The sequence below is a fragment of the Mustelus asterias genome, chromosome 2, assembly GCF_964213995.1.
Source record: "Mustelus asterias chromosome 2, sMusAst1.hap1.1, whole genome shotgun sequence".
Taxonomy (NCBI): domain Eukaryota; kingdom Metazoa; phylum Chordata; class Chondrichthyes; order Carcharhiniformes; family Triakidae; genus Mustelus; species Mustelus asterias.
The window spans coordinates 41,320,423-41,333,999 of NC_135802.1; the positions used below are offsets into that span (position 1 = coordinate 41,320,423).

The 13,577-nt window shown below is 42.0% G+C and overlaps 1 protein-coding gene across 1 annotated transcript in view; it reads right to left on the bottom strand.

The window, feature by feature from the left end:
* gad2 (glutamate decarboxylase 2) overlaps positions 1–13,577 on the bottom strand; it is an 82,215-nt gene that overhangs the window by 18,930 nt on the left and 49,708 nt on the right. The window contains exons 6-10 of the mRNA XM_078227689.1: positions 11,042–11,096; positions 8,498–8,614; positions 7,364–7,428; positions 4,807–4,885; positions 683–832 (exon numbers count right to left, since the gene is read on the bottom strand). Coding sequence (XP_078083815.1) covers positions 683–832; positions 4,807–4,885; positions 7,364–7,428; positions 8,498–8,614; positions 11,042–11,096 — 466 coding nt within the window. The remainder of the gene's footprint in view (positions 1–682; positions 833–4,806; positions 4,886–7,363; positions 7,429–8,497; positions 8,615–11,041; positions 11,097–13,577) is intronic.

Sequence of the window (13,577 nt, forward strand, 5' to 3'; positions counted from 1 at the left end):
TCCCACATGGCAGATGGTCAATAAAAAAATATTTACTGATGACCATGTAACCATTGTTTATTGCCATGTAGTTCCCTAATGTCCTTCAGAAAAGGAAATTTGCTGTCCTTATCATCCAGCAATATGGTTGACTCTTAAATGCCCTCTAAAATGGTCCAGAAAGCCAATTAGGGATGGCAACAAATGTTGTCCATGTCAGTGAGAGCCACGCCTCATGGAAGAATTTAAAAAAAGATGGGCTGGAAATCATACCATCTTACTGCTTTCTCAATATGAACAACTCAGAGGGAGTAAATATCCATGCAAGCTGAGCTTCCTCCATTGTGTGAGGACAGTTCATTGGGGCACAGGCATGTGCAGCATTCATAGAAACATAGAAACTAGAAGCAGGAGGAGGCCATTCAGCCTTTGAGACTGCTCCACCATTCCTTTTGATCATGGCTAATTCAGTATCCTGATTCTCCCTTTCCTCCTTGATCCCTTCGGTAAAGAACAATGCTGGCTTTGTGTGAGGAGCTTGTGTCTGACTCTCATTATAGACCGCTACACCAAACCGAAGCACTACTTTCAATAAAGTGATTCTGAGAAGTCCATCACAGTTACATTGTCACAATCTGTCCCCGCTATCTTATTCATTTGAGGAAAATGTAATTAATGAGAAATAACTAATTGAAACTCCTACCTTAGCTCTCCACATCAGCCACAATTTAAAAATATCCACATGTCGCCCACACTGCAATGCCTTATCTCCAGTGTCATAGGACAAATCATATTGTTTGTCAGGTTGGAAGAGGTAGCAGGCATTCATCTGATTACAATTCTGCAGCAGCCCCTGCAAAAGGATCAAACAAACATGAATACAATTGTATTAGCTATACCTCACAGATCAAAGCAAAGTCCACTGGATGTATATTAATGAGAACACAAAGGAAATGCATAAAGGGTTTAAACCTAGTAGGTAGTGAATTGTGTACCAACTCGGCCATACCAAGAATGATCTCTCCACTGTCCCGAGAGGCAGATCCTCAGATAACACTTGGGACCTAAACAGTCCTTCAAACAAAACAAATCCCACCCAGCTACAGTGTCCTGCTATGGTTAATACACCAGGAAAGGGACATGTGAATAACATCAATATTGTTGGCATCTCCATCATGGTAAAACCCAGGGCAAAACTTTTGCTAGTTTTCAATAAAAATGTTGTTCAATTTGTGTTTAAAATAGTGCAAAGGTCAAGTGTCACTGGAATAGTGAGTGGTTTGAGTTATTTAAGTTTATTTATTAGTGTCACAAGTAGGCTTACATTAACACTGCAATGAAGTTTGGGTACATTGAGGGAGAATTTAGCATGGCCAATGCACCTAACCTTCAGACTGTGGGAGGAAAGTAGAGCACTGGAGGAAACCCACAACAGACTCTGCACAGACAGTGACCCAAGGTGGGAATCGAACCCGGGTTCCTGGCTCTGTGATTCAGTCGTGCTAACAACCGTGCCACCGTGAGTTATGGCTGAAGCAGAATGGATGGGAGGGGTGCAAGGTGTTGTAGCTGAGGAACAATAATAGTGATGAAACAGAATTAAAAATGACAAGGATAAAGATACTTTTACACTGAAAATCTAAGGAATCTATGATAGATGAGAAGGAGAGAAAGAAGAGTGAGAGAAAAATATAAGAACAGCCATATATGAAGAAAATTGAGTTAAATAGAACAAAAATAGACAACTGCTTGCAAAATTTGCATAGATTATTTGAACTTTATATGAATAACATCCCTGGTGGGAACAAACATGACTGGAATGAGGACAGTGCATTATCGACATGATATTGTGACATTTATAATTTCCCCTGGATAGGAAACAAAATAGCACATTACAAAAGAATCGTTCCTTTATCATTCTGATTTCAATAACACCCATGAACTGACATCCAGCTGTATTTACCTGATTTGCTCATCAGTAGAATCTTATTGAAAATCAGAAGAAATTATATTTTAAGTAATTTACTGAGTTTAAACAGCAGAGACAATCATGGAGTGAGAAGCACTGAGTACTGTAGTGCTGAATGTAACAAATGCTCCTATGAATGACTTTGACTTTGAATCATTCCCTGGCTCCTGTCTCTGTTTTCTAATCAGCTTCCACATTTTTTATCTCTTCACATTAACTCTACTGTTATTTATTTTTTCTCCACGAGACTTCCAAATGGTAAGCGATTTTCTAGATCTGTGACAAAAATAACTTTACATAACAAATTTAAAATGTCACAGTTCTTGCTTTATGTAATCAATCAGTCACTACTGTCTATTTTTCAAACAGCCAAAAGTTGATTGAGCAACAAGGTCTTTAGGGATGCAGATTTCTCTTTGGGATTCAGTACTCACAGGGCTGTACACTGCCACTTTAGTTTCTCACTGGGGGCTGGGACCATATGCTGGTCCTGTGTGTCCCACCAATGTTCATGATCTCCTTTGCGGTGGGGGGGGATTGGTGGCATCCATCTCTGACAGCTACATCCAATTAGGGATGGCCGGCAGGCTCCACGGGCAAGGGAACCATTGGCATCCAGCAGCTCCACCAGGAGAGTGGGCTCTGCTAACACAGGAAGGAGACAGTAGGGGCTGTCAAGATGGAGGCACTCTCTGAAGAGGTAAGGGACATTTAAAAAATAAGGCTGAACACAGCTTCCAGACCATCATTGTGGTAGGGAAACCCTACCATGGGATGGCATGCAGCTGGAGCTGTGGCCCTCTGGCAGACATGGCTCTGGGGCAGGGGAAATAAAGGATATCTCTGTGGCTCATGGCTAACTGTTGGGAAGCTGTCTTCAGCCAACTACCAGAACTTGGCCTTAGCAGGGGTTAGTGCACCACCATTATCCTACCGGAGTCACGAATCTATACCCAAGTGGCCACTTAATTGTCACTAATTAGCTCCGTGCTGACCAAATACTCTAATCTGGAAGTTTGTTCCCAGTCTTGCCATGAAACCTGCCTTCATGGGACTGGGATGGGCAATGACCAGGTCATTGAGTGTCTTTAAGACAGAGATTGGTAGGTTCTTGATTAATGAGGGGATCAGGGGTTATGGGGAAAAGGCAGGAGAATGGGGATGAGAAAAATATCAGCCATGATTGAATGGCAGAGCAGACTTGATGGGCCGAGTGGCCTAATTTTGCTCCTATGTCTTATGGTCTTATGGACAGCACAGCTTCTAATCAGCAACAGTGATTCATTAGCCTTCCCATTTATTCTTGGAATCTGTGCTTTGTGTTTACTTTTCCCAATTATATTCCAGTTTTCTGTCATCTGGCATTATTTTTCTCACCTGTTCCTACTTTCCCATCCTGTTGCATTGCCTTACCCATCTGTCGCAGTTCATGTAATCATAGGAAAAGTACATAGAACGTGCACAGACTGCCGAATGGCGATGACAAGACTGGTCTTTAGCTGCTTTTACTTTCACTACCAGCTATAGTCCCTCAGACTGGGGAAAATCATAAAGTTAGGTTGGTATGAGAGACTAATCTGCCCAACATCAAGACAGCTTGATCTTGTCATTGGTGTAGAGGAGAGGGAGTCAATTATAGATTTTGTGGGAAGACTTTCATTACTACTAAAAGGGAGAAATGCTACAGATGACACTGCACTGGCACCTGCCAGTAGAGCAGTCTATCCCAATATATTTAGACGATGGAGGTGCAATTGGGAGAGGGGAGTGTGCAGTGGGACCTGGGTGTCCTTGTGCACCAGTCACTGAAGGTAAGCATGCAGGTGCAGCAGACGGTAAAGAAGACAAATGACATGTTGGCCTTCATTGCGAGAGGTTTCGAGTACAGGAGCAGGGATGTGTTGTTGCAATTATACACGGTCTTGGTGAGGCCACACCGAGAGTATTGTGTGTAGTTTTGCTCTTCTTTTCTGAGGAAATGTTCTTGCTCTCGAGGGAGTGCAGCGAAGGTTTACCAGGCTGATTCTGGGGATGGCGGGATTGATGTATGTGAAGAGATTGACTAGGTTAGGATTGTTTTCACTGGAGTTCAGATGAATGAGACTTGTTAAATTCTAATAGGACTAGACAGGGTAGATGCAGGAAGGATATTCCCGGTGGTGGGGGAGTCCAGGGGTCACAGTCTGAGAATTCAGGGTAGACCATTTAGGACAGATGTGAGGAGACATTTCTTCACCCAAAGAGTGGTGAGCCTGTGGAATTCATTCCCACTGGAAGTAGTTGATGCCAAAACATTGAATGTATTCAAGAGGCAGCTGTATATTGCACTTGGGGTGAATGGGATCAAAGGTTATGGGGAAAAAGCAGGATTAGGCTATTGAGTTGGGTGATCAGCCATGATTGTAATGAATGGCGGAGTGGGCTAGAAGGGCCAAATGGCCTCCTCCTGCTCCTATCTTCTATGTTTCTATGAAATGAGGCTTTAGCGATAGCACACATAGTCAGCAATCCATCTTATAGCGAACCTGATGGCTTTAGCCAGAAATAACATTTGGTATGGGATAAATGCCTATTCACTGCAGAGAGATTTCACCCACAGTGAGCCTTTCTTCAATTACAATTCAATGCCTTTTAAGAGAAGAGATTGCTCTTTGAGCTGTAAACATTTTGATCTGGCAACACACTATACAGCAAATAGGAAAATATCTCACAAGTTCCAGTAAACATGACACAAACCTTTTTATTTTTTTAGAAAGAGTTCAAAAGCATTCATATAGCATCTTGAGATGACTTAATATAGTAGATCATTTGAACAGAGTCTGAGGACATTGGCCAGGAGAAAGGGATATAGCCCTTACCTCTTCCCTGACGAGTAAAGCAGAACACTGAAGCGGAACTCCCATCATTTTGTGTGGATTCCAAGTGACAGAATTGCCCCTAAAAATAAAAAAAAATCAACTGCATTTATTGATGAAAACAGCCAAAGGAAAGAAAACAAGTCAGAGCCTCCATTCTGCATCTGAAAGTGAATAGTCAGCAGTCAGGAAGTGGTGGTTGGAAGAGGAGACATCGAGGGAGGAGGTGATAGCTTGAACAACATTTAAACCCCTGAGGTCTGCCGGCGTCAAACTAAGCAGGCCTGAGCAGCTCGGCCATCTGAAGAAGTCATAAAGCTGCTGCAAAGCTGATCAGGATCTTATCCTGGTTGTGGGATCCTTGTTAAAAATCAGAAGCAAACAGGGACTGAGAGGCCCAATCGGTGTTGCTTGTAGGAGCCACTGGAAGCCTTTCAAAGAAACACCTGGAAAATGCACCCTTCCTTACCCGCAACCCCCTTCCCCCACCCACTCCATCCTGAGGCAGGATGCCTGTCTGATGCACACAGCTTGCTGGTAACTTTTAAATAAGCCCCAGGACCACGTTTTGCTTGGGCACCAAATTTGCATGGACCAGGCTCAGATTGAACACCTTGTGGATTTTGCAACCATTTTGGGTACAAGTTGAATTTCTTTATAAATGTGACATCTCAGCATTGTTTGTGTTTCAGGTCTAATTTGTCTGAACTTTTTTTGACTTCTTTCTTGGGATATAAAGCATCATTGGCCAGGCCAGCATTTGTTGTCCATCCCTACTTTCCTTTGAAAATATGGTGGTGAGCAGTCCACATAGAATAGATACATCTGCAGTGTTGTTAGGAAGGGGGTTTGGGGTTTTTCTGACCCTGATCCTGAAAATGCTTTTATTTGTGCCAATGTGAAATACTTTTAACCAAATGATGCATTTTCATCCACCGTACCTCATAAATTCACCAACTAGGTTGAAGAATTGGTTGACGATAACCATCACAAGGGGTAACAATATCTTTGTGATTAAACTCTAGGTGAGCCAAAATTGCTCTAACAGGCTACAAAGCACAGGCCACTAATGTTGTCATGGTAACTCACAAAGTAGAGAATTGTTTTAAGACAAAGCAGACCTCCCACAGTTACCATGAAATCTAGTGGGAAACACAAATTGTAAATATAACACAATTTTAGGCCTCTTTACGAAAAATATCCTTAAGTCACATCCAGAAATGTTGATCTTAGAGCAAGTCACCAAGGCTCCTTTGACAACACCTTCAAAACTCACAACCTCTAAGGTGGCACAGTAGCACAGCGGTTAACACTGCTGTCTCACAGCTCCAGGGACCCGGGTTCAAACCTGGCCTCAGATGACTTTCTGTGTGGAGTTTGCGAGTTCTCCGCGTGTCTGCGTGGGTTTCCTCCAGGTGCTCCGGTTTTCTCCCATACTCCAAAGATGTGCAAGTTAGGTGGATTGGCCATGCAAAATTTCCCCTTAGTGTCAGGGGATTAGCAAAGTAAATACGTGGGGTTACAGGGATAGGGCCTGACTGGGATTGCTGTCGGTGCAGGCTCGATGGGCCGAACGGCCTCCTTCTGCACTGTAGGGATTTTGTGATTCTAACCTGGAAGGACAAGGGCAGTAGGTGCATGGAAACACCATCACCTACAAGTTCCCATCCAAGCTACCCTGACTTGGAATTATATCAGCATTCCTTCACTGCTGCTGAGTCAAAATCCAGGTACTCTCTTCCGAACAACACTATGGATGTACCTACACCAGATGTACTGTAGGAGATCGAACTGGCAGTCCACCACCATCTTCTCAAGGGCAACCAGTGATGAGCAATAAATGCGATCGTTGCTTATATCCCTTGGAAGAATTTTTTTAAAAAGGTCACCTTAAAAGTACAGCTGATACAGTACGTTTTAGGGCACCATCAAACCTCGTCACTGCTTTCAGCCTAAAGGGACAGCAATTTGAAGGCTAATTAGAGGCATGTTCTGTTGCAGAGTCGAAAATTGAGATCAGGAGTTGGGGGCAGGGGTGGAAGGAACAAGCTTGGGTTGACAATGTCACTGGACCTGATCTATTATTTGAACCAGAGACCTGAGAGGGGAGGCACAGGTGGCTTCCCTGACAGGTTAAACCTGTCAGGAACAGGAGCCAGGCCCTCGTGAGGCCTGTGCTGCAGGGTTCCACAGTACTGCACTTGCTGTTCCAGGTTCTCCCCTTACCCGAGTGAAACTTCCTTTTTACAGTTGAGACTCTAGGCCCTAGTGATTTTCATTAGAAAGCAGCATGTTAATACGGGCCAGGCCAATAAAACTAGCCAAACTTCTTGTCCTTTGGATTCAAAATCAAACCCAAAAGGTTTTGAATTGCCCCAGAGTTTGAAATGGATCCGTTTTCCACTAGAAATTCAGCTGATTTTCTGGGGGTCCCATCAATATCCCACCAAATTTGCGTTGGGAGTTTTAGTTCACCTGAAAAAATTCAGGGCTGGACTGCCTGATAATCAGCAGATCAAAGTTCGCGAGTCAATCTGGGAAAGTCATAACATGTCTTTACCTCTCGGCACCATTTAGTTTCCAGCGATGTTTTCTGGACATCAGTAAACCACCACCCCAGGCTGCCTGAATTAAGACAACGCACAAAGTGAATCACCGTTATCTCAACATTTCATCAACACCCAAGATCAACAAAAAAAAGTTTGAAAATGGGCTGAGGTGATACTGGATGGAACGCTACTCATTTTGGAGAGAAGATTCTCATTTCTTTGTTTGCCGGCAATGTGAGTGAAGTGGGGCCTGCATTTAATTAAAACTTCCCTTCAAATTTAAAAAATAAAAACTTGCAATTGCTGGATTGAAGGTTCAAACAGTCTCAAGCCCTTGATTTTTTTTTTAGCCTCAGCAAAAATTGTGCTGGGCTACCAGCATAAGCTAATGAATTGAGCAAACTACACAATCTTACATGGTCCACTCAATAACTCCCAGGACAGCTCTGGCCTTGCACCAATAATAAGCCCAACCATAATTCCAGTGTTCCACAATGGACAAAGATGGAATGGTTGAGGGATTTGGGGTGTTGTAAGTGATACAGTGGCCTCTGTATTACTGTTCACATTAAGCTATGAGGAAATCTCATAGGTGCAGCAGAGAAAACTAAGAAAGAATTGGAGGAAGGGCAGGTGAAGTTGGTTTTTAACGAGGTAGAGAAAAAAGGGCAAGAGAAGAAAATACTAAGAAAAAGAGAGTGGCTGAAGACAAAGATAGGAAGCTATCAAATGTGACACCAGATTGAGACAGATACAGTCGTGGTACAAATTAGTTGCAATGGTAGCATCCACAGCCTCTGAGCATAAATGACTCACGCTGATCTTATGCAAGTGCAAGGGGTTGTTCCATTTACAATGAAACAGCAAGGTTTAAGATTGAACACTTTTTTGGATAGGAGAATATATTGGAAGTTTGAGCATGGTGGACTGCACTATTCTCCATCCAGGTATCAGAGGCACATAGGCCACCTGTATTTCTCACACCTTGCCTGGCATGTGAAGGTGATGCAAACAGTGAAGTGTTAAACTTGCACGATTTCATGTTATCAGAAATATGAACAAGATGATTCTGCAGAACTTCAATCAATCATACTGGATTGTGAAGTTCTAATGAAGGCAGTTTGTATGTGAAAGGATTAACTTACATCAACATGCATCCAGATCTTGTACTTGCTACAAATGTCAGCAATAGCAACGAGTGGATCGAAGGCACCATACACTGTGGTGCCAGCTGTAGCATTTACAAAGAATGGCACAAAGCCCTGAATAAAATACAAGGAGACTGATTAAAGACAATTGCATTGAGTATTAAAATGAGGAATTAAAGTGCTCTGACGTAGCTCCCAGATTTGAAATGGAGGGTCCGTTTGCTTTTCTGTTCTTTGTTGCCCATCCCTCTCAGGTCATTGGGTTGGATTAGGGCAGGGCACAGGGAATAAAGCCTACTTCTAAGAACCCCTTAAAGAGGCTGCATTTCTAGTTGGAAGCAAGTGAGGTTACATGGCTCATAATGCTATCTGATGCCTTATTTCTGTGGCAGCCCATAGCCAGTTGCTACTGTAAGTATAGCCCCAGACCTGGAGGAAACACCAGCAATTCTGGGAAACATAAAAGGGGCAACATCCTGGATAACATTTCAGCCCATTTTTCCTGTGCTTCCCAGCCCTCCCCCACCTCCAACTCCTGAGACTAAACATTACAACAACCAATGAAACATGCTGTTTGATTCGATCAGTCAGTTGTTGGGGTGTACAGCCTACTTACCCTGACTCGCAATAGCTGATATTCACATATGATATTGCTCAATTATAGGCAGAATGTCAGGTACAAAAGCTGTACTTTGTAGTGAGTCGCTAATCAAATCAAACAGTATAATCCTTTGGTAGTTTGTAATAGGCGGAGTACAGACCATACTCGACTAGCCCGTAATTGCAAAACCTAAAACCAAATGTTTACTGTTAGGTGTGATTCTGTAATTAGGCAGTACTTGCTGAATGTAGTTGTTGCAAGAACAACCAATTTAGGATAATCATTCAAGCTTGTAGTGTGGCTTATTTACACTTGCTAGAAGCAACATACATTGATATGTGGTGACCTGTTCTCTGAAAAAAAGGAATTCTCCAAAAGAGCCTACAACACTCACCCTGATATCAATACCATGAAAGAAAGTCCCAGCAAGAACAGTTAATATACCAATTGACCACTTCAAAAAATGGTAGCTAAATATCTAGATGTAAACAGATCCGAATACCTCAGAAAATCAAATGTTCCTTTCACTACACAATGTGTCGTGCTGTTATGAGTACAGGAAGGGTGTTAGTTGTGGATAGCAGCTGGCCAAGTTTGAACGGTAGCAATTTACCAATGGAAAAATGTTTTACATTACGGCTGGACTACTACTACTGAAATGACACAAAACTTTTCTCAGGAGATTGAACGAGTAAGGCTTAGAATTTGATAATGTTAATTGTATACGGTCTGTGGAAGGACTGGAACTGTTGAGACATTTTCTTGGTCCTTGCCCTTTGTTAAATCCTCAGTACAAGAGCTGGTGAGTAATCTGCCCTCACTTTTTAACCAATTCCAGGAGATGCACGAGTATTGTTATCAGGTACTGGTAGCTTTTTAAAAGATATTCAAATTTCCAATGACCAACAGGAAAGATCATATGACAGATTCAAGTTTTAAGACTTTTGCTGAAACAAACAAACTAAAAACAACAATGACTAAACCCTATTTCATTTGGCAACTTATATTCTAAACTACAGAATGTTTCCCCCTTTAACCTTAAAAACAACCAAAATTCCTCAATACATAATTCTTTTTTTTAAGCAAACACTTAATTTTTCAGCAACTAGTGCAAAGCTATTCTCAGCTCCCAATAGCTTGCTTCTTTTCCCTTTCCAGCCAGGAAACTGCTAATCCCCAAACTGTGAGGGTTATCCCGAATCTTCCAGTCTTATTCAAATCTTCACAAACTCGGTCTCTTCAGCCCAAACATGAGCTCCTGTGTGGTGAATAAGAACAGACTAGCCCACTCTCCCTTCCTCTATCAGATTCTTGCAGACTCATCTGTCTGTGCAGTTCAGGGATATCTTAAGAAAACCCTATAAGCCGATACTACAATGGCTTTTAGAATGGCTTTAGCAACAAACCCACCCAAGTTTGTTGTCGGGCATAATTCAGAACAGGTCACATGACCCCCAGCGTTCCTCCATTTTATCCCAAATTAAAGAGACAGTCCCAAAAAATAGAAGTCTTACAGGTTTCCTATTTGTAACACAGGGTTAACTCACTCTGATTTCCTTTCTCTACTTTTTAACTGAAGTTTACTTTACTATTTCCCAAAATAAGACAGTTGATTTCAGTGGATTCCTTGATAGAAATGGTTAGCGGCAACCTATCAATCCATATCACATATATTGGAATACGAAAACAGTCGTGTAAGCTGGTACCACCCTTAACAGCCAGCTGGGCTGTTGAATTCTTAAACCAAGCACAAAATTTACCACCCGCTCCTTGACGATATGGTTGATTGGCTACAAATAGAAACATGTTTGACAGCTGACAGCTGAGTGTTCTACACTGGCACTGTGCCCAAAGGAAATTTATGCTTAATTCATAATTGAGAGTAGGAGACATGCAATAGTTTTAATTGGGGCTGTCTTCAATTAACAAAATGAACTGACCTTTTGCTTTGCTTCAAGTATCCTTCTCTCAAGGTCTGCTGGGATGATTTTCCCTCTGCAATTTTAGAAAAGCACATCCTCAAAATATGTTACACATCTGCAAATTGAGTTTCAAATATTTGCATCCTTTATAAAAGCAAATTAAAATCCGAGTTGTTAGTACTTCACCTCAACTCTTTCCTGAATCCAGTATATTTCTAATTCCGGCAATAGAAGGCTACGTGCGCATTGGGGAGTTTGATGAGATAGTGGGGGTGGCAGGGATGTGTGCTGAGGAGATTTTCCAACCAATTGAGAATTCATTGGGAAAAGCTGTGCTTGGAACATTGAAAAATATGAGCAGCTGTTCAACACATTCACAGAGATCTCTGCGATCTCCTTGAGCCTTATAGCCCCGCCGAGACCTCTGCACTCCGCCAGTTCTGGCTTCTTCATTATTCTCAATTTTAATCACTCCTGCATAGGCTTCAGCTGGCAAGCCCCTAAGTTTTGGAATTCTCTCCCTAAGTCCCTCTGCTTTTCTATCTTGCATTCCTCCTTTAAAACTTACCTCTTTGATCAAGATTTTGACCTTATGTCCTAATATCTCGTGTGGTTCAGTGTCAATTTTTTGTTTGACAATGTTTGTAAAGTTCCTTGTTACATTAAAAGCACTATATAAATGCAAGTTGTCTTGTTGAAGGAGAAACGTTTCTTGTAGAGAGTAGTCAGCATCAGTGTTACTACCTAGAGTGAGTGCTTGATTGTTGGTGGTTAAAAGGAAAATCAAATTACTGGTAGGTGGTTTATTGATCTCATTTTGGAATGACAAGAGACTGGGAAGAGTATCTTTGCAGTCAGCATCACGGTAAAACAGGCTGGGAAGAGTGTCCTTGCAGTAAGCATCGTGGTGAAGTGATATGGGAGGTTTATCCTTCATAGAATCCCTACAGCGCAGAAGGAGGCCATTCAGCCCATCGGGTCTACACCGAATCTCTGACAGAGCATCTTACTCCTTGCCCTATCCCCATGACTCCACATATTTATCCCACTAATCCCCCTAACCTACACATCTTGGGACACTAAGGGGCAATTTCACATGGCTAATCCACCTAACCTGCACATCTTTAGACTGTGGGAGGAAAGCTGAGCATCCAGAGGAAACCAACACAGACCATGGGGAGAACATGCAAACTCCACACAGTCACCCAAGGCTGGAATCAAACCCAGGTTCCTGGCGCTGTGAGGCAGCAGTGCTAACCACTGTGCTATCATCTTTGCAGTCAGTATCATGGTGAAGCAGTCTGGGAAGTGTGTTCTTGCAGTCAGTGTCACGGTGAAGCAATCTGGGAAGTGTGTTCTTGCAGCCAGCATTGCTGTGAAGCAGTTTGCAATAAAGTGGATGAAATAATTATGCAAATAGATGTAAACAGGTGTGATATAGTCGGGATTATGGAAACATATCTGCAGGGTGACCAGGGATGGGAACTGAACATCCAGGGGTATTCAGTATTTTGGAAAGACAGACAAAAAAGAAAAGGTGGTAGGGTTGCATTGCTGGTTAAAGAGGAAATTAATGCAATAGTATATAAGGATATTGGCTGAGAAACACCAAGGGGCAAAAAACGTTAGTGGTGATGTTGGGGATGGCATTAACAGGAAATTAGAGAAGCATGCTATGAAGGAACATCTGTATTAATGGGTGACTTTAATCTGCATATAGATTGGGCAAATCAAATTAGTAACAACATCGTAGAGGAGGAATTTCTGGAATGTATATGGGATGATTTTCTGGATCAATACATTGAGGAATCTACCCTAGAGAACAGGCCATCCTAAACTGGGTATTGTGTAAAGAGAAAGGAATAATTGGCGATTTAGTTGTGCTTGATGATGAACCCTTGGGAATGAGAAACCATAATATGATAGAATTCTTCATCAAGGTGGAGAGCGACGTAGTTGATTCTGAGAGTAGGGTCCTGAATTTAAATAAAGGAAACTATGATGGTATGAAGTGTGAGTTGGCTGTGATAGATTTGGGAGTGATATGTAAAGAGATGATGGTGGATAAGACAATGGCAAGCATTCAAGCAGCACATGGGTGAACTGCAATTATTGTTCATTTCTGCCTGGTTCAAAAATAAAACTGGAAAGTTAGCCATATCATGGCATACAAGGAAAATTAGAGAGAGTAGTGGATCCAAGGAAGAGGTATACAAATTGGTCAGGAAAAAAAAACAACAGACCCAAGAATCAGGAGCAGTTTAAAATTCAGCAAAGGAGGACAAAGGGATTGATTAAGAAGGGGGAAATAGAATATGAGAGAAAGCCTGCGGGGAACATAAAAATTGACTATAAAATCTTCCATATGTACATGAAGGAAATAAAATTGGTGAAGACAAATGTAGGCTCCTCACAGTCAGAAATAGGGGAATTTATAATGGGGAATAAAAAATGGCTGACCAATTAAATACATACTTTCGTTCTGTCTTCACAAAGGAGGACACAAATAATGTACTAGCAATGTTGGGGAACACAGTGTTTAGAGAGGAGGAAA